Source organism: Petaurus breviceps, unplaced genomic scaffold, assembly GCF_028583685.1.
Source record: "Petaurus breviceps papuanus isolate PSGF00001 unplaced genomic scaffold, PetGlider_PUasm1.0 184, whole genome shotgun sequence".
NCBI classification, from domain to species: Eukaryota; Metazoa; Chordata; class Mammalia; order Diprotodontia; family Petauridae; genus Petaurus; species Petaurus breviceps.
Window position 1 is genome coordinate 16,422,602 of NW_027185793.1, and position 26,222 is coordinate 16,448,823.

General features: G+C 36.3%; 1 protein-coding gene across 2 annotated transcripts in view; it reads left to right on the forward strand.

The window, feature by feature from the left end:
* Positions 1-17,336, forward strand: part of PRRC1 (proline rich coiled-coil 1) — a 39,060-nt gene extending 21,724 nt beyond the window's left edge. For both annotated transcript variants that reach the window (XM_069088176.1, XM_069088177.1), the window contains 4 exons: positions 3,745-3,908; positions 7,204-7,307; positions 9,806-9,908; positions 15,996-17,336. In XM_069088176.1, the coding sequence (XP_068944277.1) occupies positions 3,745-3,908; positions 7,204-7,307; positions 9,806-9,908; positions 15,996-16,205 (581 nt within the window). In that variant the 3' untranslated portion in view covers positions 16,206-17,336. The remainder of the gene's footprint in view (positions 1-3,744; positions 3,909-7,203; positions 7,308-9,805; positions 9,909-15,995) is intronic.
* Positions 17,337-26,222: the final 8,886 nt, after the last annotated feature.

Consider the following 26,222-nt stretch of genomic DNA (forward strand, 5'->3'; position numbering starts at 1 on the left):
CTTGAGTTAACATATGGCCCTCTTATGTCCTAAAGTGCTTTGACCAAATCCAAACTTCACAAAACATGCCCTTAATAAAAGGACTTGTTCTATAAAACTTGGACTCAGTCAAAAGGCCACACTTGAGGACCTAGAAAGCTACATGTGGTCTTGAGGCCACAGGTACCCCACCTCTTTTCTAGACTCTCATTTTATTTAAGAGAATTGGAATAAGAAAAATTTTCCTAGTACCTCCTTGCATTCTACATTCAAATTAATCATAAGCTCTATTCAAAATGATGTTTTATTGGAAAGTGTAAAATTAGGAGCTAATTCAGATGGCTGTTTAGAGCACAGTTGTCCAGCAGAGATCCTACTCAGTGACCAAGTATCCCAGTTTAATACAAGCAGAATGGGTCTTTAGAAAGCTTTTGTTGAAATCCTCATGAGTCCTAGAAATTAATTTGTACTATATGATTTTTACATTAAATTGCACCTTAGGAGCAGTGTTTTTCAAACAGAAGAGGAAAGTCTATCAAAGTTATATTTGTGATATTAAATCATAATAGCCTATATCATAAAGCTTCAAAGAATTCTAGGATAAGGAAGAGATACTACAATACATAATTCAAACAATAATAGTTTTATGAAAATACTAAATGCTATTTGTAAACATTTTTTCTAATATCCTTAAAATGCATGCTAGACAGAAGATGTAAAATACTATGTAAATGCTAGATGTTATTTGGATTAGAACTGTTATTTCATTGCTATAGGGAAATCCCACATAGAGGAAACTCCCTCAGCTGATGCAGATTGCCACCTACTCTGCAACTTATAGCTTTAGTTACTTGGAGCACTGAGAGGTTACGTTACTTACTCCATGTCACCCAATGGGACATGTGTCAAAGGTAACACTTGAACCCAGGTCTTCCTGACTTCAAGACTGTATCTACTATACTATGCTAATAAAAGTAGATGCTACATGTAAAAGTTAAGATGAACCCAAAATGATTTTAAAATTGGAAACTAACTCATTTACTTTCGGATATTGATGTTAGCTCACTTTAACCAGCTGTTGATAAATATCATTATTTGTAAAATTTTTATAGTTTAGGCTTTTTTTGGAATGATTTCTTTCGAAAAGTGTCCCACCAGCCATTTTTAAGTTCACATCCTTGCATATTTATACCCAGGAACATTCTTTTAGTCATAGTACTAGCAAATTTATAGAGCTGGTCCTGTTAAAGTAAAAGTGCTTTAAAACTGAATGTGCCTTAGAGATGTCTAACAAATCGTATTTTTACTTGACCATCAAGAAATACTGCTTTCTTGAGGTATTGAGTATTATTGTTATTCCAGGATCTCAGGGCCAGCATAGGGAACTGCAAATTTTTAGTTCTCCCATGGTGGTCTGATCCAGGCTAAAATCTAATTGCTGTCCTGCCTTGTCTGAGCTCTACAAGTTCCTGACACGGTTTAGGTCTGAACAAGAGCAGACTGCTGCTGGTCCCAGCACCTCACAGCAGGCCGTAAGTCTCTGTTGGTTCAGAGGAACAGAACTGGGGTTCTTTCTCTGATTAGTTCTCTTAAAGCTGGGCTAAATGCTAGATATGAGACCCTGCTTCTTGGAGCATTGCCGAGGGTCTTCTTACCCTAGCCACAGCCATTCATGGTCCCTTCTCAGTCTGTCCTGGATCTATGACTGGGAGTGTGTAGTAGGTGGCAAAACTGCCAGTTGGCAACTGTCACCATTGCAGTGCCCCAGAATGGGACTTGAAATCTAATGGGGGAAGACAATGTACAAAAGACAACACACAGGAAAGAGGAGAGGAAAGAAGAATTTACCGAGCTAGAGACATGATGGAGAAATAGAGAGGCATGCAGCTGAATAGAAATGAAGATATGACTGATCCCTTCTTAAATAGTACTTATCAGAGAAGAGGTCTCTGCCCTCCAGTCTGAGGGAGAGAGGAACCCTAGGGACTGATGAGTTGTGAATTGCAGGACTGATGGCATCTTACAGGATGAAGAGGTTCCTAGTGTCTGATGGAGAAGTCCATAAGTGTGCAGCCAGGTGGGAAATGTCCTTCCCTATATCAGCACCCCCATTTTCCATTCATAGTTTATTAGTTACTGACTCATCGTTCATTCTAGAATCCAACAACAGTGGCAAAAAAAAAAGCTACTAGAGACTGAGGAGGCAGAGGGTGAGCATGCTAGCTAGCAGGAGAAGGGCTGGAATTTTCTCACTGATATCTGCATGGTTGCTCCTTTCAGTGCCCAGGTAATGGGCTTAGCTGAGGAGTTGGGAGGTTATACAACATAAATAATTACAAAATATCAAAATGCAAGGCAGTTTGGGAGTGAAGGTACTAACATTTGAAACATTAGGAAAGGTTTCATTTGGAAGGTGGTACTTAAAAACTGCATTTAAAAAGAAGAGAGGAATTTTGTTGGGCAGAGGTAATGAGGGAGTACATTCTAGGTATGATGGAAAGGTTAGTGAAAAAACCACTGAAATGCAAGATGGCATATTATGGGGGCGGTCAGGTGGTGCAGTGAGTAAGAGCGCTGGCCCCGGAGTCCGGAGACCCAGGATCGGTTCTGGCCTCAGATACTTAACACCCACACAAAAAAATAACTGGCCATGTAACCTTGGGCAAGTTACTTTACCCCAGTTGCTTTAAAAAAAAAATTAAAATTGAAAAAAAAATTTTAAAAAGAAATGGCATATTATGTATGAGGAACAGAGAGAAGACCATTTTGTTGGGATCACAGTATGGAAGGGAGAGTAATCTTCAGTAAGGCTGGAAAGAAGGTCTTGGTGCATTTTATAGAGTCTTGCAATCTAGACACAAGGCTTTATGTTTTATACCAAAGTCAATATGTAGTCACTGAAGTTGCTTGAGTAAAGGAATGATACAGTGAAATCTAATGTAAGGAAAATCTCTAGTGCCATTGTAACTGGAGTCATTGAACACTTGAGTCAGGGAGACCAATTAAGAAGCTTTTGGTGATAATCTAGGAGAAAGCTGCTAAAGGCCTGAATTATGGTAGTAACTATGTGAATAGAGAAGAGGTGTCAGATGTGCAAATAGAACAAGATTTGGCAACTGAATGTATATGTGGGATGAATGAGAATGATTGAAGAGTTAATGCAGAAATATCAAAAACTGAAAGGGGAGAGTTTTGATTGGGAAAGGGAATGCAGAGTTAAAGGAGTTCATAGTTGTGGAAGTGTTAAATATGCAGCGCACTACCAGTTTGAAATGTTCCACTAGGTCGTTGGGGATACAGGACTGAAGCAAACAAGAGATTGAGGTCAATATGTAGATCTTGAAGTCATCTGCTTAGATGTGGTGATTAAATCCATGATTGGGGGTGAGGGAAAAAGAGATGAGTGAGAGAGAGGAAGATAGATATATGGACGAGAGCCTAGGACAGAGCTTTGGGGAATACCCACAGTAGGGGCTACGATATAAATGGAAGTGCCAGCAAAAGAGATGAGAAAGGAGCCATGAGGAAGGTAAGAGAACAGGGAGAGGGAGATTACCATTTCAAGAAGAATACAATGTATTTTATTTCCATTTTTGCAAAACTCAGTTGTCTCATTGAGAGGATGCCAGAAATGGAAGCCAAGAATTTCTTGTACAGAAATGATATGTGATCTAAAGAATGGAAACATGATTATGATTATAGCAAAACTTTGGCTTTGATTTCTGTTTTTACCTGGATCTTTTTTTTTTTCTTGGTTTATGGTAGAATCTGCAGGTGAACTAGATATTGTAGTAACCTCAAATAAAGAGGTAAAAATTGCTGCTGTCCGAGATGCCTTCCAGGAAGTCTTTGGTTTAGCTGTCGTCACAGGAGAAGCTGGCCAGTCTAATATTGCACCACAACCAGTGGGCTATGCCGCTGGATTAAAAGTGAGTGAGTATGTGTGGTTTTCTCCTAGTAATTCCACTGATTCTGTTACCAGTATATGGGATCTTCAAGTTACTGATTTTTTTTCTTTACACCAGTTTCATTTTATTTTATTTTATTTTTTACTCCTCTAATAAAATTCCAATTGTAAGTCTTCTTAGTGAAAGAAGTTGAAGTTATATATTAAATGTCTATAAGATACTTAGTAAATATTCTTATTCTGATGATTCCATTAGATTTATGTGGCTTCATATAAGATGAAATTTAACATTTTTAACATTGGTGATCTTGGAAATACATTGTGGAGAGAGTTAAAAATCAAAGATGAATCTACAGTAAGAAATGTTGCTAATACTTATAGGTATAATGATAATGGTAGGTCAAAGAGAATTGGAAATATTGAAAGATTATGACACCATATTGTCTCAGTCAGCAAAGGGGCAACAAAAATTAAACAAGAGAGGAGATTCAGTTCTATAAATATTCATTAAGTGTCTTTTGTATACAAAGTACTATGCTTGTTTGGGGATCCAAAGTTTAGAATGAGACTTGAGTCTTGTACTGGAATTTAGGTAGATAAGATATTGCACAATAATATCTCAAAGGTATGCTAGAATATCTGAATAGCAAGCACATGAAAAGGGTATGAAGCAAGGCAGGAAAAGTATGATAAACACTGGGTTGTACATTAATTTGAATGCCAGACAAAAGAGTTACAGTTTTATTTCATAGACAATAGGAAACCACTTAGGATTTAAATTTTTTTTCCCTAATAATATTTTTTTCTCTCAATTGTATGTAAAAACAATTTTTAACATTTTTTTAAAATCTTGACTCACAAATTTTCTCCCATCTTCTCCCCCCTCTCTGATATGGGAAGCACAGTGATATAGGTTATATATGTGCAGTCATGCAGAACATTTCTATATCAGTCATGGTGTGAAAGAAAACACAGACCAAATAAAAGGGGAAAAAAATAAAGTGAAAAAATATGCTTCTATCTGCATTCAGACTCCATCAGTTTTTTCTTTGGAGATGGATTTTTTCTTCACAAGTCCTCTAGAATTTTTTTGCACCATTGTATTGCTAAGAATAGCTTAGTCATTCACAATTGATTATTGTATAATATTGCTGTTAATGTGTACAATGTTCTAGTTCTGCTCATTTCACTTTATCAGCTCATTGTTTTGCCAGGTTTTTCTGAAATCATCCTGCTTGTCATTTCTTATAGCACAAAAGTATTCCATCACAATTATATACCACAGGTTGTTGAGCCATTCCCCAGTTGATGGGCATCCCCTCAGTTTCCAATTCTTTGCAGATAGATCTCCTATAAACAGTTTTGTACAAATAGATCCTTTTCCCTTTTTTTTTTAAAAATCTTGGGATACTGACCTAGTATTGGTATTGCTGCATCAAATAGTGTGTTTTCTCTTTTGTGTTTTTCTTGAGTCTTGTATTTGAAAATCAGATTTTCTTGGGGTGGCTAGGGGTGGCTAGGTGGCGCAGTGAATAGAGCACTGGCCCTGGAATCAGGAGGACCTGAGATCAAATCTGGCCTCAGACACTTAACACAAAACTAGCCATGTGACCTTGGGCAAGTCACTTAATCCTAATTGCCCTACCTTTCCCCCTCCAAAAAAAAAAAAAAAAATCATATTTTCTGTTCCACTCTGGTCTTTTTATCAGGAATGCTTAAAAGTCTTCTGTTTCATTAAAAATCCATTTTTCCCCCTCAGAGATTATACTGATTGTACTCAGTTTCACTGCCTAGGTGATTCTTAGTTGGTATTTCTAACTCCTTTGCCCTCCAGAATAACATTCCAATCATCTGACCCTTTAGTGTAGAAGTTGTTAAATCTGTGTTGTGTAATCCTGACTGTGGCTCCACAATATTTGAATTGTTTCTTTCTGACTGTTTGCAGTATTTTTTCCTTGACCTGGGAGCTATGGAATTTGGCTATAATATTCTTGAGAGTTTTCATTTTGGAATCTCTTTCAGGAGGTAATTGGTGTGTTCTTTCCATTTCTATTTTATTTTTCAGCTCTAGGATATCGGGGCAGTTTTCCATGATAATTTCTTGAAATATGATGGTTTCTAGGCTCCTTTTTTGATCGTGGCTTTCAGGTAGTCCAGTAATTTTAACATTATCTCTCCTGGATCTCTTTTCCCATTTAGCCGCTTCTACATTTTAAGAAGTTGTTTTCTTCAGTGAATTTTTGTACATCTTTTCCCATTTTTTTCTTGTCTTTTACTAAGATTTTGGCTCTTTTTTCACAATCCTCTTACATCACTTTCTTTTCCCAGTTTTTCTTTGACCTCTCTTATTTGATTTCTGAAATCCTTTTTGAACTCTTTTGGGACCTCTACTCCCCCTCCTTGTTTATATAGTATTCTCCCTCATCTCAATTATGAGAAATAGCACTTCCACCCCGCCTTTTTCCTTCTATCTACACTGGTGTCTTCTTTTTACCCACGCTTTTCTTTCCCCTCTGTAAACACTCACAAATGAACATAACCAACCCCCAGGAATCCTTATTAGATTATAAAGACATTAAACTACTGAAAAGATACTTCTCCTATTTGAACATTACCAGTATATTATTATTTAACCCCTTCCATTTGCTCAATTAAATTTAATTTCTCTGGGTTTTTCTCTTTGTATTTCACAGTTCCTACTCAGCTCTGGTCTTTTGTTCAGAAATAATTAGACATCTTCTACTGCATTAAAGGTCCCTTATTTCCTCTGAGATTATATTCAGCTTTGCTGGGATAAGGATCTGTGAATCCATTTTTGAAGGCGTATCTTATAGAACTTAAAGTTGATTGCAACAGCCATAGATCATTTTGGTTTGCTGGAATTTTCAGTAGGGAAGAGTTCACAGCTAGTTCTGTAATTGATATGCATATATATTAAAATCCAAATTATTCTTGGTTGTTGACTCCTGTCTTTTTGCCTTTTGCAATTTTGTATTTTCAGATCTTTTATCGTGTATAGTTGTAGTTGTCAGGTCTTAGGAGATCCCGATGGTGGCTCCTTAATACTTGAACTGATACTTTTTTCATACTTTCAGTATTTTTTCTTTGATATGGAAGCTCTGGATTCTGACTGTGCCATTCCTTGGACTTTTGCGTTTAGGAGATGATTGGTAGATTCTTTGCTGATTTGTGGAGCTCTGGGGGAAAGAAGATACTCTAATTGTATTTCTTGATCATTACTTAGGTTTTTTTCCAGGTGACACATGGTTTGCCTCTGTTCAGGCAGGATATTCTCTAACTCTTGCACTGTTTTTAAGGGGGCCCAAGAGCGTATAGACAACTTACGTCGAACTGGTGTGATTCATGAAAAACAACCTGCCGTGTCTGTAGAAAACTTCATTGCTGAATTGCTCCCTGACAAGTAAGAGTTTTATTGTACTATATCTAGATAAAAGTGGATTGTATTTTAGAGCTAGGAGGCATATACTGAATATGTCCAAGCTTTGGATACTATTTTAGAGATATTTGTGAGTGTTGGCAAAATATTTGTGAGTATCAGTATCCAAGGTTGCCTTTGTATCATTTTTATGATGAAGTTATTAGTTTTTGAGTCTTAAGACAAGTTAAAGACAAGAATTGGAGTCAAGTAAGTCCATTTCCAATGGTTATATATACACCAGTGGCTATTAAAAAAATAGTTAAATTTAATAAAGTGAGATGAGAAGCAGAAGTTTATTTTGTCTTAAAGTATACTAATTAATATTCAGATTATGTTTTAGCCTTATTTTTAAAGTGATATGCTGGTTTGGAAATAATTACTAGAAAAAAAATCATAATTATTCTTAATAATCGGATACCACCAAAGGTTCCCAACCCCAGGTATTTGAAAAGATACATATTTGTGGTGCTTTATAGTTTACCAAATGCTTTTGTATGTTACTCTAAATTTGAATTGCTAACTGAACTAATCTAACTATTTAGTAGAAAATGCTAGTTTTGTTAGATTTTTCCATGCATCTGCTATTCTTAGTGAGGGATTCCCTAATCTTTATCAAGAAGCTGCTTTTTCTTTTCCCAAATACTTAAGTTGAATGGGAAAAATCTCTTGAGTGAAAGAGAAAAGAGAATGGTGCTAGGTGTGCAACTCTCTTGAGAATCCCAGCAAACCCTAATGATTTGTGGCTATTGTAGTAATTTTGAAGATCTACCAGATACACCTTCTAAAATGCATTGATCGGGCATGATTTGAATGAAGAACTATGAGAATATCCAACTCACCTCTTTGTGGAGACGGGAGGGCCACAGGTGTTACACATTACATGTTTTCAGATTTTTTCATTGTATTGATCAGTTGTGATTATAGCCTCTGTATGTTGGTCTAAATGTGATCCAAAAATGAGATTTCTTTGAAAAGAAAAAATATATGGACATTGGAAGATATTTGTGTAACATTACTCTATAAAATATTTCTTTTTAACTTTTTATATCTTTGAGTTCGTCTACAAAGTATTCCTTTTATCATCAGTTTTTAACGTCATTAATTTTTTTTTTTTTTTAGTTTTTTGGAGGGGGGAAGGCAAGGCAATTGGGGTTAAGTGACTTGCCCAAGGTTACATGGCTAGGTTTTGTGTTAAGTGTCTGAGGCTGGATTTGAATTCAGGTCCTCCTGACTCCACGGCCGGTGCTCTATTCACTATGCCACCTAATTACCCCTATTAATTTTTTTTTTTAAACCAAGAGTAGAATGATGGTCAACCTTTAGGATTTGTACAAGCCATTTTGGGGAAGTACTACGATATTTTATATTGATATACATATAACCAAAGATCAGATAGTCACACTCTGGTTTCAGTACATAATATGTGATCAAAAATAATTTCATAAATTATTTATCTGAGTAAACCTCCTTGACCTTTTACTGTAAATTAGAGGATTTTCTTCCCATGCTATAACTCAGTAATCTCTAGAAATACTTATCCTTTTCTGATCTTTGTCAATAATCTTAAGGTTCTCTTTGAGAGAATTGACATAGATTGATATAGTTATTATCAACATAGTCGGCATTTTTCTTGGAAAAAGACGAGAAGTGGTCTGTCTCTTATTTCAAGAGAAAAAAAGGAAATATTCTTTGGTTTTATGCTATTTTAAAATAAATACAAAATAAAAACATGCATGTAAAGAGACTACGTATGGGGCAGCAGTGAATAGAGCACTGGCCCTGGAGTCAGGAAGACCTGAGTTCAAATCCAGCCTCAGACACTTGACATACTTAATAGCTGTATGACCTTGGACAAGTCACTTAACTGCAATTGCCTTGCCTTCCCCCCTCCAAAAAGAAGAAAAAGGAGAGACTGCTCACAAAAGTAAGTGAGCTAGACAGATAAAGAGACTGAAGGATAAGCAGTGGACAATCTACATGCATCTTAGGTAACTTTGCAATGTTGACATCTGTTCTAGAGGAATGATCCCATACACACACATACACACACACACACACACACACACACACATGTTGGGTGGACTGAAAATTTTAGAAAGCCAAGATTTACACAAATAAGAAGGCATAGATAGATTATAACCTTTATACTGTAGACCCTAATGGCTGAAATCAGATCTATTTAAGTTTTGAACAATGCATAATTTTATTTTAAATAATGTGGTTATTATTTTTATTGGTTTTCTTGAGGTTAGATAAGAAATACTCAGTTTTAATTATTGCTTTATCTTCCTTGCATCAATATCTAATTAGTTTTTGTTACTGCTAATAGTAACTTTTGATTTCTTAATTTATCTGCTTTTAAAATGTATAATTCAGGGGGGTGGGTAGGAGAAAAACAGGGAGAAAATTTGTAACTCAAAATCTGGCAGAAATGAATGATGTAAATCAGAGGTTAATTCAGAACATATATTGCATTATAGGTGGTTTGATATTGGCTGTTTGATAATTGAAGATCCTGTCCATGGCATTCATCTAGAAACATTTACACAAGCTACACCAGTGCCTTTGGAATATGTACAAGAGGTACTTTTAAAAAAATGAAATGTCCTATTTTTTAAATGAAATAACTACTTTTTAATACAATAATTGAAATGTAGATTTGAATCTCATTAAAGTCCTTTCCCTTTTTAATACTTTCTCCAGTTTTTACACTTCCCACACTGCCTATATTTCACTTTTTCCTATTTTTATTTCCTTCGTTTACTTTCTTCACTTGACTTTCTTTTATGGTTCCCTCAAAACCCCTTAATCATTTCCTGTTAATCTATTTTAGTTGATTGCTTAGCAAGTAAAGATGATAGGCACTTCTGATTTAGCTGTAGGCTAAGAATTGTCAGTTTGTCTCAGGTCATCTAACTGAAAAGTGGGAATAATAGTGCTAATGAGCTGTATCTCTTAGCCTGATATACTATTAAGTGTATAGTTGTTTTTATTAGGTAAAAAGGTAATATGTTTCTGGCTCCTTCCTTTTGTCTCCCAGTTCGTTAGAATATTGTATTTTTTGTAGAATTTATGTTTAAGTTGAAGAATTATTTATATTATAGTCTTTAAAATATATTGAATCTTTCATATCTAGCACTTATAATTTCTATTAAAAGGTAAAATTAAAGACTTTTGTCACAGATATTGATGTTAAAGAGCATAGGAAGACATTATAATTACATGTTCTCTTACAGAATTGGATCTTAATCTCAGACTATAGTTTGTTATTTGAGTTCTGTTCATTATTTGAGTGCATAAGTGTATCATCTGAAAATTTCCAAAGAAATTTAAAATTCAAATGGATCATATTATACTTATTAAACTTTAATTACAATTGAGTCATTTTTCCTAAAAAGATTTTTCTCATTTTCATGTCTTTCAAGATATTTTTGATACATTTTATTTTTATTTCACCTTCATTTCCAAATTTTTCCACCTTTCTCTTCTTAGGCAACCATCTCATATAATAAAGAATAAAAAAGAAAAAGGGGCTAAAAGCAGTTCAGCAACCTAGGCCTTTGCTGTGTGTCTAACAGTGTGCAGTATTCCATTCCTATAACGTTGCATGTTTACAGTGAAAGCAGAGAAATACATTTTTCTCAACTATCTCTGGAGCCAAGTTTGGTCATTATAATTACAAAAATTTGATTTCTTTCATACTCATTGTTTCTTATGGTACAATAATATTCCTCAACTTGATGGAAGACTCTTTTGTTTCCAGGTCTTTACTGCCACAAAAATTCTACTATTAATATTTTGGTACAAATGGGTTCTTTCCCTATATCTTTGACTTCCTTGGGGGATATACCTAGCGATTTAATCCCTGGGTCATTTTATTTTAGCATAATTTCAAATTGCTTCCAGAATGATTGGACCAGGTCACCTCTAGCAGTGGACCCTTTTTTGTTAACTAGTTCCACATTTTTTACTTACCTGCCATTATGCTTGGTATAGGGTAAATCCTCAGAGTTTTGACTCTTTTTATTCATGCCTCTTTTTAAAAATTTTAATTGACAGCATTTTTTTCCTATCAACTTCTTTAGCAAATATATCCCTTCCCCTTTGTCCTACATAAAGCCAACCAGAACATCAACCAAGTATGATACAATCTCATGTAGTTTTCTACTCCCATAGTCTCACACTTATGCAAAGAAGGGAGATATATTTTCTCATCTCTTCTTCAGGGCCTCACTTGGTCATTACATACATAACTTTTAATTTCTTGTTGTTCTTCACATTCCTATTGTTGTAGTCGCATAGATTGTTTCCTGTTTTGCATATTTTACTTTGCTTCAGTTCATATAGTTCTTCCCACACTTCTCTGAATTTTTCATGTAGCTAATTTTTGACAAGGGAAATTATATTCTACTATATCCATGTACCAGTACCATTTGATGAGCATCTCTCTTTTCCAATTTTTTGTCACTACAAAAAGTGCTGCTGTGAATATTTTGATAGAGATAGGACTTCTCTGTCTTTTCCCTCTTTGGGGTAAATGCTTAGCATTAACATTAACATAACAAAATTCTGGGTCAAAGAACATGGATACTTAAGTCTTTTTTTCAGCATAATTAATTTCAAAGTTCTTTCTAAAATGACTAGACTAATTCATGGTTCCAATATGCCCTTCTTTCCACAGTCATGCCAACATTGACTGTTCCCAACTTGGCCAGTTAGCCTTGTGTAAGATTAATCTTTGATGTTGATTTGATTGTTGATTGAATTTTTAATTTTAGTAATTTGGAGCAGTCTTTCATATAGATGATAATAGTACACCATTCTTTTGAGAATTGTTTATTCCTATCCTTTTTTTTTAAATTTTTAGTTTTCAGCATTCATTTCCACAAGATTTTGAGTTAGATTTTTTTCTCCCCATCTTTCCCCTATCCCCCACCCCAAAATAGCAAGCTTGCTGAATACCCCTTCCCCCAATCTGTTCTCTCTTCTGTCCTCCCCCATCACCCCCCTAACTTTCTAGTAGGGCAAGATGGACTTATATACCCCAGTGCCTGTATATCTTATATCCCAGTAGCATGTAAAAAAAAAAAAAAACACCACAATTTTTTTTAAAACATTTGTTTTGAAAACTTTGAGTTCCAGATTTTTTCCCTTCTTCCCTCCTCACCTTCCCCCACTGGGAAGATAAGCAATTCAATATAGGTTGTACATGTGTAGTTAGCCAAATCATTTCCATAGTAGTTATATTGTGAAAGACTAACTATATTTCCCTCCATCCTATCTCATTCCCCACTTGTTCTGTTTTCTCCCTTGACCCTATCCCTTTTCAAAAATTGTTGCTTCTAACTACCCTCTCCCCTAATCTGCTCTCCCTTCTATCATCCCTCCTCTTATCCCCTATCCCTCTATTTTCCTGTGGGGTAAGATACCCAAATGAGTGTATATGTTATTCCCTCCTTAAGCCAAATTCAATGAGAATCAGGTTGTCCCATTCCCTTTTACCTTCCTGCTCTTCTCCTCCATTGTAACCGTTTTCTCTTGCCTCTTTTATATGAGATAATTTACCCTAATCTATTTCTCCCTTTCTCCTCCCAGTATATTCCTCTCTCACCTCTTAATTTTATTTTTTAGATATCATCCCTTCATATTAAACTCATCCTGTGCCTTCTATGTATACATGTACATACATATGCCCACACTGACACATATATATTTATATACACATACACCCTCCTATACATACATATATGCTTTTACACATATTTACACACACATATATATTCCCTTCAACTATCCTCATACTGAGAAAAGTCTTATGAGTTACAATTATCCTTTTTTCATGTAGGAATGTAAATAGTTCAACTTTAATAAGTTCCTTATGATTTCTTTTTCCTGTTTACTTTCTCGTGTTTTTCTTGTTTCTTGTATTTGAAAGTCATATTTTCTGTTCAGCTTTTTTTTTCCATCAAGAATGCTAGAAAGTTCTCTATTTCATTGAATGACCATATTTTCCCCTATAGCATTATAACTCAGTTTTGTTGGGTAGGTGATTCTTGGTTTTAGTCCTAGCTCCTTTGACCTCTGGAATATCATATTCCAAACCCTTCATTCCCTTAATGGAGAAGCTGCTAGATCTTGTGTTATCCTGATTATGTTTCCACAATACTCAAATTGTTTCTTCCTGACTCCTTGCGGTATTTTCTCCTTGACCTGGGAACTCTGGAATTTGGCTATAATATTCCTAGGACTTTTCTTTTGGGGATCTTTTTCAAGAGGCGATTGGTGAATTATTTCAATTTCTATTTTGCCTTCTGGTTCTAGAACATCAGAGTGATTTTTCTTGATAATATCTTGAAAAATGGTGTCTAGACTCTTTTCTTTTGATCATGGCTTTCAGGTAGTCCATTAATTTTTAAATTATCTCTCCTGGATTTATTTTCTAGGTCACTGGTTTTTCCAGTAAGATATTTCACATTGCCTTCTATTTTCTCATTTGTTTGTATCTGTTTTATAACATCTTGATTTCTCATAAAGTCATTAGCTTCCAATTGCTCCAGTCAAATTTTGAAGGAGTTATTCTATTCATCCTTCTCTTTATATTTTGAAATTCCTTTCCCATCTAGCAAATTCAGCTTTTTAAGGCATTCTTTTCCTCATTGCCTTTTTGGGCCTCTTTTGCCATATGAGTTAGTGTATTTTTCAAGGTGTTTTTTCTTCAGTGTATTTTTGGGTCTCCTTTAGCAGGCTGTTGACTCGCTTTTCCTGATTTTCTCGCATCATTCTCATTTCTCTTCCCAATTTTTCCTCCACTTCTCTTATTTGATTTTCAAAATCCTTCTTGAGCTCCTCCATGGCCTGTAACCAGCTCATATTTTTCTTGGAGGTTTTTGATGCAGGAGTTCTGACTTAGTTGTCTTCCTCCTGCTCCAGGCCTTGATCCTTTTTGTCCCCTAAAAGGATTCTATGGTCTGTGTGTGCTTCCTCTGCTTGCTCATATTGCCAGCCAGTTACTTGACTTTTGAGCTCTTTGTCACGGTAGAACTCTGCTTTGTCCCAAATCGCTGGGGTTTTCACAGCTGCCAGAGCTATGAGGAGGGCACCCTCTCTGCAGCTCCCACAAGCTCTGGCACACCGACCACACACCCCAGGACCACCACCCAAGACCGTGATCCAGATCTAAGCAGGTCAAAGCGAGAGCGATTACCCCCTGAATGGTGGCTTAGTCCCCCTACAATCTACAGGCCAGGAGCTCTGGGAGCAACCCCAAGGTGGAGGCTGCAGAGCTGTTGTGCCTCCACCCACTTCTTCCAGGATGGCAAGAGACCAGACGGAGCTCTTCTGTGCCTCCCCTACCCCCTGTTCCAACAGAGTTCCACACTGACCTTTCACTTTCTCTTTGGTGTTTATGGATTGAGAATTCTGGAAACCACCACCGCTGCTGATGATTCTCTCTCCTGAAGTCTGCTCCGACCAGTCTGGGCCGCTGGTTGGGGCCGCCCTGGAGCCAGAACCGTGTGGCTCACGTGGGACTGTGTTCGGCTCCCAGCTCGGTGCAATAGGCCTTTTCAGCCAGCCTGTCAGGCTTCTTTCAGTGGGAGATTTGTTTCTCTCTGTCACTTTGTGGATTCTGTAGCTCTAAAGTTTGTTTAGAGTCATTTTTTGATGTATTGGAAGTGATTGGAGCAGGAGACCACACCAAATTTGTGCTTCTACTCCGCCATCTTGGCTCTGCCCCCCTATTCATATCCTTTGATTGCTTTTACATTGTGGGCTCTTGGTCTTTGTATATTTATGTTAGTTCCTTACACTTCTTTGATCAGTCAGATTTTTTTAAAACTGCTTTCATAAAGATTCAGTATTTGTATTAGTACTTGTACTTTTTATATTCATAGATCTGACCATTGTCTCTTAGCCACTTTAGTCTCATTGTTTTTCTGATTCTGATAAGTATCAACATTTTAAAGTGAATACAATAATGACTACATCTGAATGTATCCTTTGTCCTGCATTTGGCTTCCTGAAAGAGAAAATGTGTTGTTATCCTTTTGTCCTCCCACATTGGCTCTCATGGCCCCATATCTCCTGCATGAGTGTGGTGATGGACAATGCAGTCAGCCAGCAGGTCTGGTACGCATGATGTACCTAAAATATGATATCTTTGGGCTCTGTTTTGTTTAATCCATTTAAATTCATGACTTCAAATAACAAAATAACTCTTTGAAATGGCCCAAAATACTTCCCATGGCAATATCATATCACCCTTGTATAGAGAGTAGATGTTAGGCTATTTATAAAAATGTTAAAATTGACTTACAGTGAATACTACTAAGGCAGACTTAATAATAAAACTTGAGCTTTTAGACCCTCACTCTAATGTCCTTTTTATAATTAGATTATAGTACTTTCCTATAGGAGCTCTTAAATTTGAGATAATTTATTTTTGTACTATAAAATGAGCTTAGCATGACTTACAGGTTTAAAATAAGAGGTTCTTCTGTTTTGTTTCTTGCATAGTCTTACAAGTTCATTTCATAGGTAATGTGGCAATCTATCTTGAAGATTTCCAATCATCATTTTTGACTATGTGATTGAAATAGATCTATCTATTTGTATATTATAAGAACCTCTTAAATTACTTTATTAATAATAGCTAATCTTTTTATTCCACAGGCTCAAAATCTCACTCCCCAGGACTATAATTTAAAATGGTCAGGTCTTTTGGTAACTGTGGGTGAAGTTCTTGAGAAGAATTTAGTACATGTCAACCGGACTGACTGGCATGTTGCTTTCACTGGCATGTCTCGGCGACAAATGATCTACAGTGCTGCCAAAGCTATAGCAGGCATGTATAAACAACACTTGCCACCCAGGACCACTTGAGAGAAGATTGTCAGGAATACAGAGACTTTTTTCTATAGCTTAATATCAAAGAAGAGATTATATCTTCTGATTGAACCGTTTCAATGACTTCTGCAGATTTTCTAATTTACCTGGTATTCCAAGTAGAAAAAGAACAAATGTAATTTTATTATATAATAATCTTAACTTCAAATATCAATAGTTCTCAGAAATGAGCATCTACAGCATTTATAACATATGTTTGATAGCACTAAGTTTGTAAAAGGAGAATTTATTTGCTGAGACATTTAATGTACTTGTTTAAATTGGGTGATTTTTTTTTTTTCTCCTAAAGAGGGTACAGCAAGTTGATAAATAGTGCTATAAAGTCCCTCCCAGCTCTAAATCTATGTGTCTGAGCTTACTATTACCTGTTGGGTTGCTTATTTCTCATTTCATTTCAGAATAAACCCCTTTCCCCATAATTTTTAAAAATCTGATTTGTGTATAATCTCAGGACTGATGTGCAATAACTCCTCATAAGACCATGAAAATGACATTTCATGAACATTTGAGAAAACATCAGATTTTTGTGCTGATTGATTCACATAGCCATGTGTAACAGCTTTGCAAAGAAAAATCCCACTTTATTTCAGTATATATCATCTTGGCATATCATAAATTGTCCCTTGAAAATCCTTGATTTTTCAGGTCTTTTTTTTCTCAGTATCTGAAAACAGTTGCTTCCCTGTAATTCAGAAGCTCTTCTAGAATCATCTTGCACAGCACTATAGGTGACCATTCTGTTGCTTCCTGTGCAAATAGATGGCAATCATTTTTGTGCTCTCTTTCTTTTCTTCCATTTACACCTTCCATTCTGCAATAAAGTATTTGATGAGCAGGGAATATTTTACTGTTATAAGATTGGTGTTTGTGTTTTTAAAAATAATTACAGTGATTTTTGGTTTTGATTTAAAACGCTACCTTTTCAGCTCATGCCATTCTGCCTTTACTTTTTTAGATACTTTCAGAGGATCCTTTTTATACTACATGCAATTTGTTAGTCCATTATATTTGTACACGGTGGTAATTTATCCTTTTCCCAAATAATCTATTTTGCCATTACTGGCCAACAATAAACCAAAATTAAATAAATGAATTTTTATGAAATAAGTTCACTGTGTATATGTATGTTTATACATATAAAGTTTGTGAAAGCAATTGCTCATATGCTATGATTTAACTTTTGTAAAATACTTTTAAGTTTTGCTGATGTTAAAAAAAATAAGCCATGGCAGTTCTACCCAACTTAATGAAGATCTTGCCCAGCACAGTTTTGCATTATAATTTTAATTTGTATTTAACTAGGCATTAAGATTTGGGGAGTCAATATCTTGTCCCTGCCACTTTATACTTAAGAAGCAAAAATTGAACATTATAGATTAATATTTTTATAGCAATTGTTATATTTAGCCCTGAAATATTATTTCCAAATACAATTTATTTTGAACCTTTGCAGAATTTTTCTCTCATGAAAGCAGTGAGAGTGCCAAATTGGAGATGAGCATTACTCATCTATGAATCTGTTAGGGATCTCATAAAAATGGTTTAAGAAGACAGGGGTGAGACATTACCAGTTAAGATAGCCCAGTGAAAGGGAGCAAAACAGACTAGATATCACAAAAGAACTCCAGCAAAGATAAAAAGGAAAAAAAGAACACAAGATTGGATTTTTCTTAGAAAAAAATCCATCAAAAAACTACAGTGTCTTCATCCAGTCCTGGACAGTAAGGGGGAATATCCAGGAGCCTGCAGGTACTTAAGAAGGGGTCATCTTGAAAAACTGGGGCAGGCACAGAGCTCAGAATTCTTCACCATGAACCAAAAATACTCTGACACCTGGAGCAACATTGTGTTCCAGAGAGCAAGAAGATGGGAGTGCTCCAAAAAGGAAACTCTGGAACAACTGGGGCACTCAGGTTTCAGATGTCATGGAAAGGAGAGCCAAAAAATCTCAGACAAATCAGTCTTCAGTGCTCCTCAAGTTCTTAGAGTTTGCAAGACCTCAGCCACCTCTGAAGGCCTTCAAGAATGCAACAGCCAGAGGTGGCAGGAAGGCCTGAAATTTGCCAGCACTCTGAGTCGCACAGACACTAATGGAAGTGAAGGAAAGTATTCAGAACCTAAAATAATATTAATTAGAACCAAAAAAGGCTGTGCAATGCTAAGAAAGTAAGTGGATCCTGGTCCTGACACAAGGTCCCACTTCAAAAAGTAGAGCTAAAAATAGAGCAAACAATAAAAAGATACAAATTACTGGTGTTGAAATGTTATGTATTCAGCGACATTGAAGACACAAACAGTAGAATAAAACAACTCAGCGATTACAAGTGGAATCTCAGATTTATTTTTTTTTAAATATAGCCACAACGATTTATTTCTTGGGATGAAGCAAGAAATAAAAAATTAAGAATGAAATGAGAGTTCTCAGTAAAGAATGGAAAAGAAAATAAATAACTTAGTACAGGAGGTACCAAGCCTTTTCCAAATAGCTGTCTCCCTGAAAATATGAACCAAGCATAAAATGTCTCTCTGTGAGACAAGAAGAAATGCTTGAACAAAATTGAAAAAAATAGAAACTGTAAAGTATATACTACCAAAAACATCTTACTTATAAAAAAGTTCAAAGAGAGAGAACTTGGGAATTATTGGGGGTGGAACAGGAGTTAGATTTAAATGCCATGCTTTAAGAAACCATGAAAGAGGACTGCTTGGACCTAGTGAAACCAGAGTCCAAAATGAAAGTGTAATCCATTGGTTGCTTCCAGAAGACAAATAAATTAAAAACATCCAGGAATATCATATTCAAAATCCAGAACTTCTGAGTCAATTTTTTAAATACTACAAAGTGGCCAGAAAGAAAGTTAAAGTTCTAAAGATCATGTAAGACCTAGTATCTCCCATTATGAGAGGAGATCTTGGCATATAATATTCCAAAAGATTAAAAATTTACAGCCAAGAATAACTCATCCAAAAGAACTGAGAGGAGGGGCCGCTAGGTGGCGCAGTGAATAGAGCACTGGCCCTGGAGTCAGGAGGACCTGAGTTCAAATTTGACATCAGACACTTAACACAAAAAAACTAACCATGTGACCTTGGGCAAGTCACTTAAACCCAATTGCCCTCCAAAAAGAAAAAAAAAAACAGAGGAATTAAACATTTAAGGAAATGAAAGACTTTATTCCAGGTACTTTTGATGTTCTTAGGGGGAAACCTTTATTTTCTCTGAGGTACTACTTGAATTTGTGTGCAACTGTGTGTATTTTAGGGGTTTCTCATTCTATAATGCTTTTTTCAACATTTTATTTATGTTTATATTTTTAGCTTCAGTTTCTGTATTGGAACTTTGTGTTTGATTAGACTCTACTCCCTATTTTTTTCTTTTTGAAGGGGGAAGACAAGGCAGTTGTGGTTAAGTGACTTGCCCAAGTTCACACAGCTAGTGTGTCAAGTGTCTGAGATTGAATTTGAACTCAGGTCCTCCTGACTCCAAGGCTGTGCTGTATTCACTGTGCCACCTAGCCATCCTTCTACTCCCTGTTCTTGAATGGAATGATTAGGTTTTGTCTGAAATGCTTCTGCTCTCCTGAAAAAATAGGCCCTTTCCTACCTAGTTTAATTTCCTTCAGGGTTAACTCAGGTTTTCACATTTTCCTCTTCACAGTCCTGAACCTAGGAATTGGTTTTGTCTTTTGCTGTAGCCCTGACAGATCCCAACCATATGTTGCTAATTGTACTAGCATTCATTGGGGAGGGGTGGGTGGTGTGACCTCACCATTGACAGCTGGAGCTTGCTCATGCATCTGCAGCTATTACTACAGTTGGCGTATCTTCCCTTAGCCCTGTGTGACACTTTACATGCCTGATGTTTAAAAGGCTTAGTCTGGAGGAGAAATGGCTATGAAAGGATTTGGTTGAGCTTACTGCCTGTGATACCAAGTGACTGCCATACTGTTGAGCTTTGTATTGCCTTCAGAAGGCTCAACTGTTGGGTTGCTACAGAATTGCTGGATTTTTACTGCCGATGGAATGCTCTTCTGGATTCTTCTAGTGTATGCAGAAGTAACAAAAAAAGAAAAGGGTAACCTTTATTCTTTTTTATTTTGAAATATACCTTTTTAAAGGGTGTTCTTTTAATTGTCTATTTGTTAGAGTATACTTCAGTTGAATTTTAAGATCCATGAGGGCTTTTATTGCCTTTTAAAACCTCACATATGAGTGGTTGGACTAAGCCTAATTTAGTCTTGGTCTCCAATATTTGGCATAGCTGTCAAAAGATAAAATAGATAACAGATTACTTAGAAACTAAAAGACTTCTGCACAAGCAAAAATGTATCTAGAGTAAGAATGGAAATTGTTGAATGGGAAAAAAATCTTTGTACCAAATTTTTCTGACATGGACACACACACACACACACACACAAAGAGTCATTTCCCAGTAGATAAGTGATCAAAGGATATAAACAGTTCTCAAGTAGAATTGCAAAGTATTCACAACCACGTGGTAAGATACTCCAGATCAAGAGTGGAAATGCAAATGAAAGCAATCCTGAGGTTTTACCTCATAGCCTGATTGAAAATTGACCAAAAAATGACAAGAGTTAGTGTTGTAGGGATTATGGAAAGATAGGCACAGTAATACATTGTTGGTGGAGCTGTTAGATGGTATAACCATTTTGGAATGCAATTTGGAATTATGCAAATAAAATGACCATACCCTTTGAAACAGAGACTGCATTACTGGGCTTATACCTTAAGGAAACCATTGATTAGAAGAAAGCCCCTTTATACTCCTAAATATTTATGGCAGCATCTATTGTGAAGGCAAAGAATTAGAAACAAATGCCCATCACTTGGGAAATAGCGAAACAAATTGTGGTACATGAATGTAATGGAGTATGACTGTACTATAGGAAATGATGTGTGTAACAGAAGAAGGGAGAGATCTATATGAACTGATGCAGAGTGAAATACCGTGTTTCCCCGATAATAAGACCTATCCCGAAAATAAGCCCTCCCCTTACTGTGTAAGATTCCTCTAAAATAAGCCCTCCCCCGAAAACAAGCCCTATTGAGATTGCTACTGTAGTGAAGGTGATCCCCTGTGCTACACGCTACATTATGGTACCCTCTGTATGCACCGTCCCCCCCCGGGTGAAACGCACGCCGTGCTCTGAGCTGCATCCAATCAGAGCTGCAGCAGTGATTGCGTCATCCTGTTCTTCCCCAGTGATTTGCTTATTGAATAAAGGTACATTTTTTTGTTCACATTTACCTGTTTATTAAAATTGCTGTCAATGTTCATTAAAATAAGCCCTCCCCTGAAAATAAGCCCTCTGGTGTTTTTCTGTCCAAAAAAATTAATAATAAGACAGTGTCTTATTATCGGGGAAACACGGTAAGCAGAGCCAAGGAAACAGTGTATACTAACTACAACAATGCAAATGGAAAGAACAATGACACTTTTAAACAAAAGTAAATGTAACTAGATTATTTAAAAAGCAAATCTCGAACAAAGACATATAAGAAGACATTTCCTACCTACTCTTTCATGGTGGGGGTTCTGCAGGTTGTTATTCATTGTACACATTTTCAGACTTTTTCAATGTATCTCAAAAAAAAAAAAATCTAGGCAGAGATTTCTCCAGGGGTCCCAGAAAAAGCAAAGGGCCAAATTTTATCTCAAACAAGGCCCCATGTGTAACATGGGAGCTTTCTCACCCAAACTTGAGCAAGCATGGTAAAAGCCTCTATCATTATTCCTGTTGGAGTTATATGCATGTACTAGAAATGATACATATAGACCCCACTGAAAGTTTTGTTCTGGTCTCAAAAGTTCCCAATATATTCAATAGTGTGTGATTAAAACATTCAACCTATGAGTGTCCTTGAGGATGGTAAAGAGTAGCACTAAATTTTTTTTGATACCTGTCTAAGTAAATATTTCCCTGAGTAATCTACTCTTAAAGTTTCCACCAGGCAAGAATCTACATACTGAAAAATTCATTTCCCATAACACTTTTGAAAACTAGATGCCTTTTGCTTTCTGGTTGGGTATGTTTGTGCATGCCTGATGAAATTGTCAGTTGCCTCTGAGATAAGACTCATTTTTATCTCCTTCCAGGGATAGAAAGTCAATACAGATAAGTTCAAAAGGCTTGCTGGTATTTCTGTGCTCCAAATATATAGAACAAATTTGTAATGTTCTTTATACACATCTGGCACAAATTTCACATTACTTGGTGACATCTGCAGGCATCTTAGGACAATAAAGTTGGTTTCTTACCAGCTCTAAGGCCATTTCTTGCTACATATATCCAGTGCCATCATGCAAGGCATTCATAGTTATTACGTGACATGCTTTGGGTTGTATCAGCTGCTTCCTGGTTCTATGTGTGGGATCAGTCACAGTTATGTACTGCACTTCACTGAATACCTCCAACTTCTGCCATTGCCTCAACAGTAAGGTGCCTTCTGCTATCTGGAATGTCATGCAAGCAGAATCATTACACTGCTTTGGGCTTGTATTGTTTCTCTTCGTCTTTCATCAGATATGTTTTCACCGTGAGGGATTTTCAGAAAATTGTGGCACGAAGACTGGCACAAAGTCAGAAGATTTACGTATGTACTTGCATGCTGTCTGGTGGAAATGCCATGATTTCAGCTATACTTACACCGTTATAGTTCAACACCTTGAATGTCATAGATTGCTCTCACACCTTCTTCTGGCATCACCATAGTTCTTGTGTTCTGTGGCATTCTGGACAAAGTGCACACATATTAGAGGTCTTGCCAGACCTATGATGTATGCTGAAATTAGAGTTGACCAGTATGGCTACCCATCTCTAGGAAGCTTGGTACTGATCCAGATGTCAGTTGATTATTATCACTCCACACTTAGAGTTTTGCTCCATATATACTGTCTTTGAACTCAGTAATGGTCCCTTTAGAGTCAAAAACTCAAGCTTATAAACAGGGTAGCAAGACTCAGTATCAAACCTCTACTATTGAATGCAATTGGCCTCTGATGACCATCACTCTCTTGATATAGGACAGTTCCCAAACCTTCCATGTTGCCATCTGTCTGGAGAACAAAAGGTTTATTTGGGTTTGAATGAGCCAAAATCAGTACATGAGTAAGGCAATCGATTAATTCCTTTAGGGTTTTTCCATGTTTTTCCATTTTTCTCCAAAAAGTTTGGTAGGTTTTCAGATAATTTTGCCTTTCTTGACTTTTTGGCTCTGGAGCTCTGCAATTACATGTGCATGAGTGAGATCATTTAATGATTTAGCAATAACAGCATAGTTCTTAACAAATTTGCACTAGTAAGCACTAAATTCCAGAAAAGTTTACATCTTTAAGATTTTGTGGGAGTGGCCATTTGAGAAATGCTTTTATCTTCTCTGGATCAGTGCTCACACCTTATTGGGAAACAATGTGACTCACATTCCTAATAGAACCTCTGTAAAATTTGTCCATTTACGGCTTTAGACCAGCTTCCTCCAGCCAATTTAACACCTTCCTAGATTTCTCCTCATGTTCCTCCAGTGTCTTACTAAAGATAATGATGTCATCAAGGTACACGAAGACTTTCAGACAATTTGCTCCCCCAAATGGAAAACATCGGTCTTTTAAAAGTGGCTTGTGCCCCTGAGAAAACAGAAAAATGGTATTTTCCTTGTCTTCTTTAGACTTAATAGAATCCACTGTGCAAGTACAGGATTGGAAACCACTTACTGTCTAGCAGACAATCTAGGGCATCTTACATCCATCTCATAGTGTACTGGTCCACGTTAGTCCTTTTGTAGGCTTAAAATTGTCCAACCTACAATAACATAGACTGAGGAAGAGTTCTGAGTCAATGGCAATTTATTAAAGGGTCCACGGTCTCCTCTAATGAAGTGGACCTCAGATGTTTCTCACCATGTGAGATGCCCCCTTCTTCGAAGACCTTGTTTTTATAGGGTTTCCAAATATACAAAAGAAGCATGGCGAAATGCAAAATCTCATTGATTGATAACCTTGCTCTTGAAGGCCAAGAATGACATAGCAGGGGGTAACAGGTTGACTAAAGCATGGGGTATCTTCACTGACGAAGTGATCAGAAGATGGTCATTGACTCATGTTGGACAAGAGAGGTCCAGAGGTACAAAAACAAATCGGGGGACTTTCCAAAACATTAAGGCATCCTATCCATTCTGGGTTAGGACGTGGAATTTGAGAAAAATAGGATGGAGATATTTTTGTCAGTATTCTTGTGGTTAAGCAAGTGAGCCTCCTAACTTGGTAAACAAGTAGTGAACATCACATTAAAGTTTGAGGTCCACTATAAGAACCTATCTATCTTTAAATGATTTGTGTAGAATATCAAACTGATTGATATTAATTGGGGTAGAAGAGGGTGTAAATGAATTATTTCTCACATTACCCCTCCTTTGATCCACAGAAAGACCCCAGTCTTTCTTTGGATTGTTATAATCTAAATTCATGGAGGGCAGTACTCCGTCGGCAACACAAAACCGGAAGGGTTTTGGTCCCCTAACTGAGGCACAAAGGTGACATTAGAGAAGAGGGAAATGCGCATAACTTATATTGATTATATTCTAGTTGATTAAACATTAACTCATAATATGCTAAATATACAATAAACATCTGAGGTGACTTTCTCACTAATCAAGAACCATGAGGGACAAGTACCTCCTAGCAAAATATGCCCTACAAGATATGTAAATTGGAGAACCACAGGGTATTCTTTATTTTTTTATTACTAAAACTTAAATACAAAAAAAGAAAATAAAAAGAAGTGGATTATAAACTTAAATATTGAAACTTAAATGCAAAATCGGGGAAAAAAGCATGTGATGTGCATAGCAGAACATAAAAGAGGATTCAAAATATATAGCAACAAATTTCCATTTCAAGAAAGCCTATATAATAAATACTAAGTGTTATGTTGAGAGCTGTCGACCTTTTCTTTGCTTCCTTTTAAGTTTTCTTTTGTTCTCTGCTGTATACTTTTTACTTTGTTCTTTTGTCCCCTTTCCCTCCTCCTGAAAGCTACAATTAAGTGTGGATATATTTGTAGGTTGTTATAAATATATACATACACACATATACACATACATACATATGTATACATAAATTTTCCCTAACAAATTCTACTTCTGATCTTTGTTTTTATGTTTGTGCATATCTCTTATTCTCTGTCCCTCATAATTCCTCTACTTTACTTCTACCCACTACCTTGCCCTCCTATTACTTAACCTACCACCCATCCAAGGATCCTTCCCTTATCCTCCAATCCCTGTAAATCTAAACACCCTTCTATACCCCCCTTTGATCTATTACCTCACCTCCTCTAAAGATCCCTCACTTGTCCTCCCATTCCCATTAATCTCAACACCCTTCTATACCCCCTTTAACTTATTCCCTCATCCTGCCCTCTAGAGATTCTTCTCTTATCCTCTCCCCACTCCCAATCCCCTTAGTGTTTTATTCCTTTCTGAATTTAGAAGATTTTTATGCTCTTCTAGATATATATGGATTGTTCCCACTTAAACCCATTCCTGATGAAAGTAGGCTACCAGAACTACCAGCCCTTCTCTCCCATCTAATTCTTCTGTGTTAGTTCTTCTTCTTAAACCTCATTTATATAAAATAATTACAGCTGTTCCTAAATGGTTTTACTTTTTAAAGTCATATCATACTTAGGCCCACCCCAATCTTTCTTAAGAACTACCCGATTACTAATAACAATCTTAGACATTTTACATTTTATATACATAAAAGGTAAACAGTCTGTCTTTATTGAGTCACTCATAATTAGTCTTTGGTATGTGCCTTATATTTCTCTTGGTATGTCAGATCTTCTATTAAGTTCAGGGTTGTTGGTGGTGTTGTTTTAACAAAGTTCTGAAAGTCTGACAATTCATTAAATATCTAACTTTTTCCAGTCAGGATTACACTTAGCTTTTCTGGGTATGATGTTTTTGGTTGGG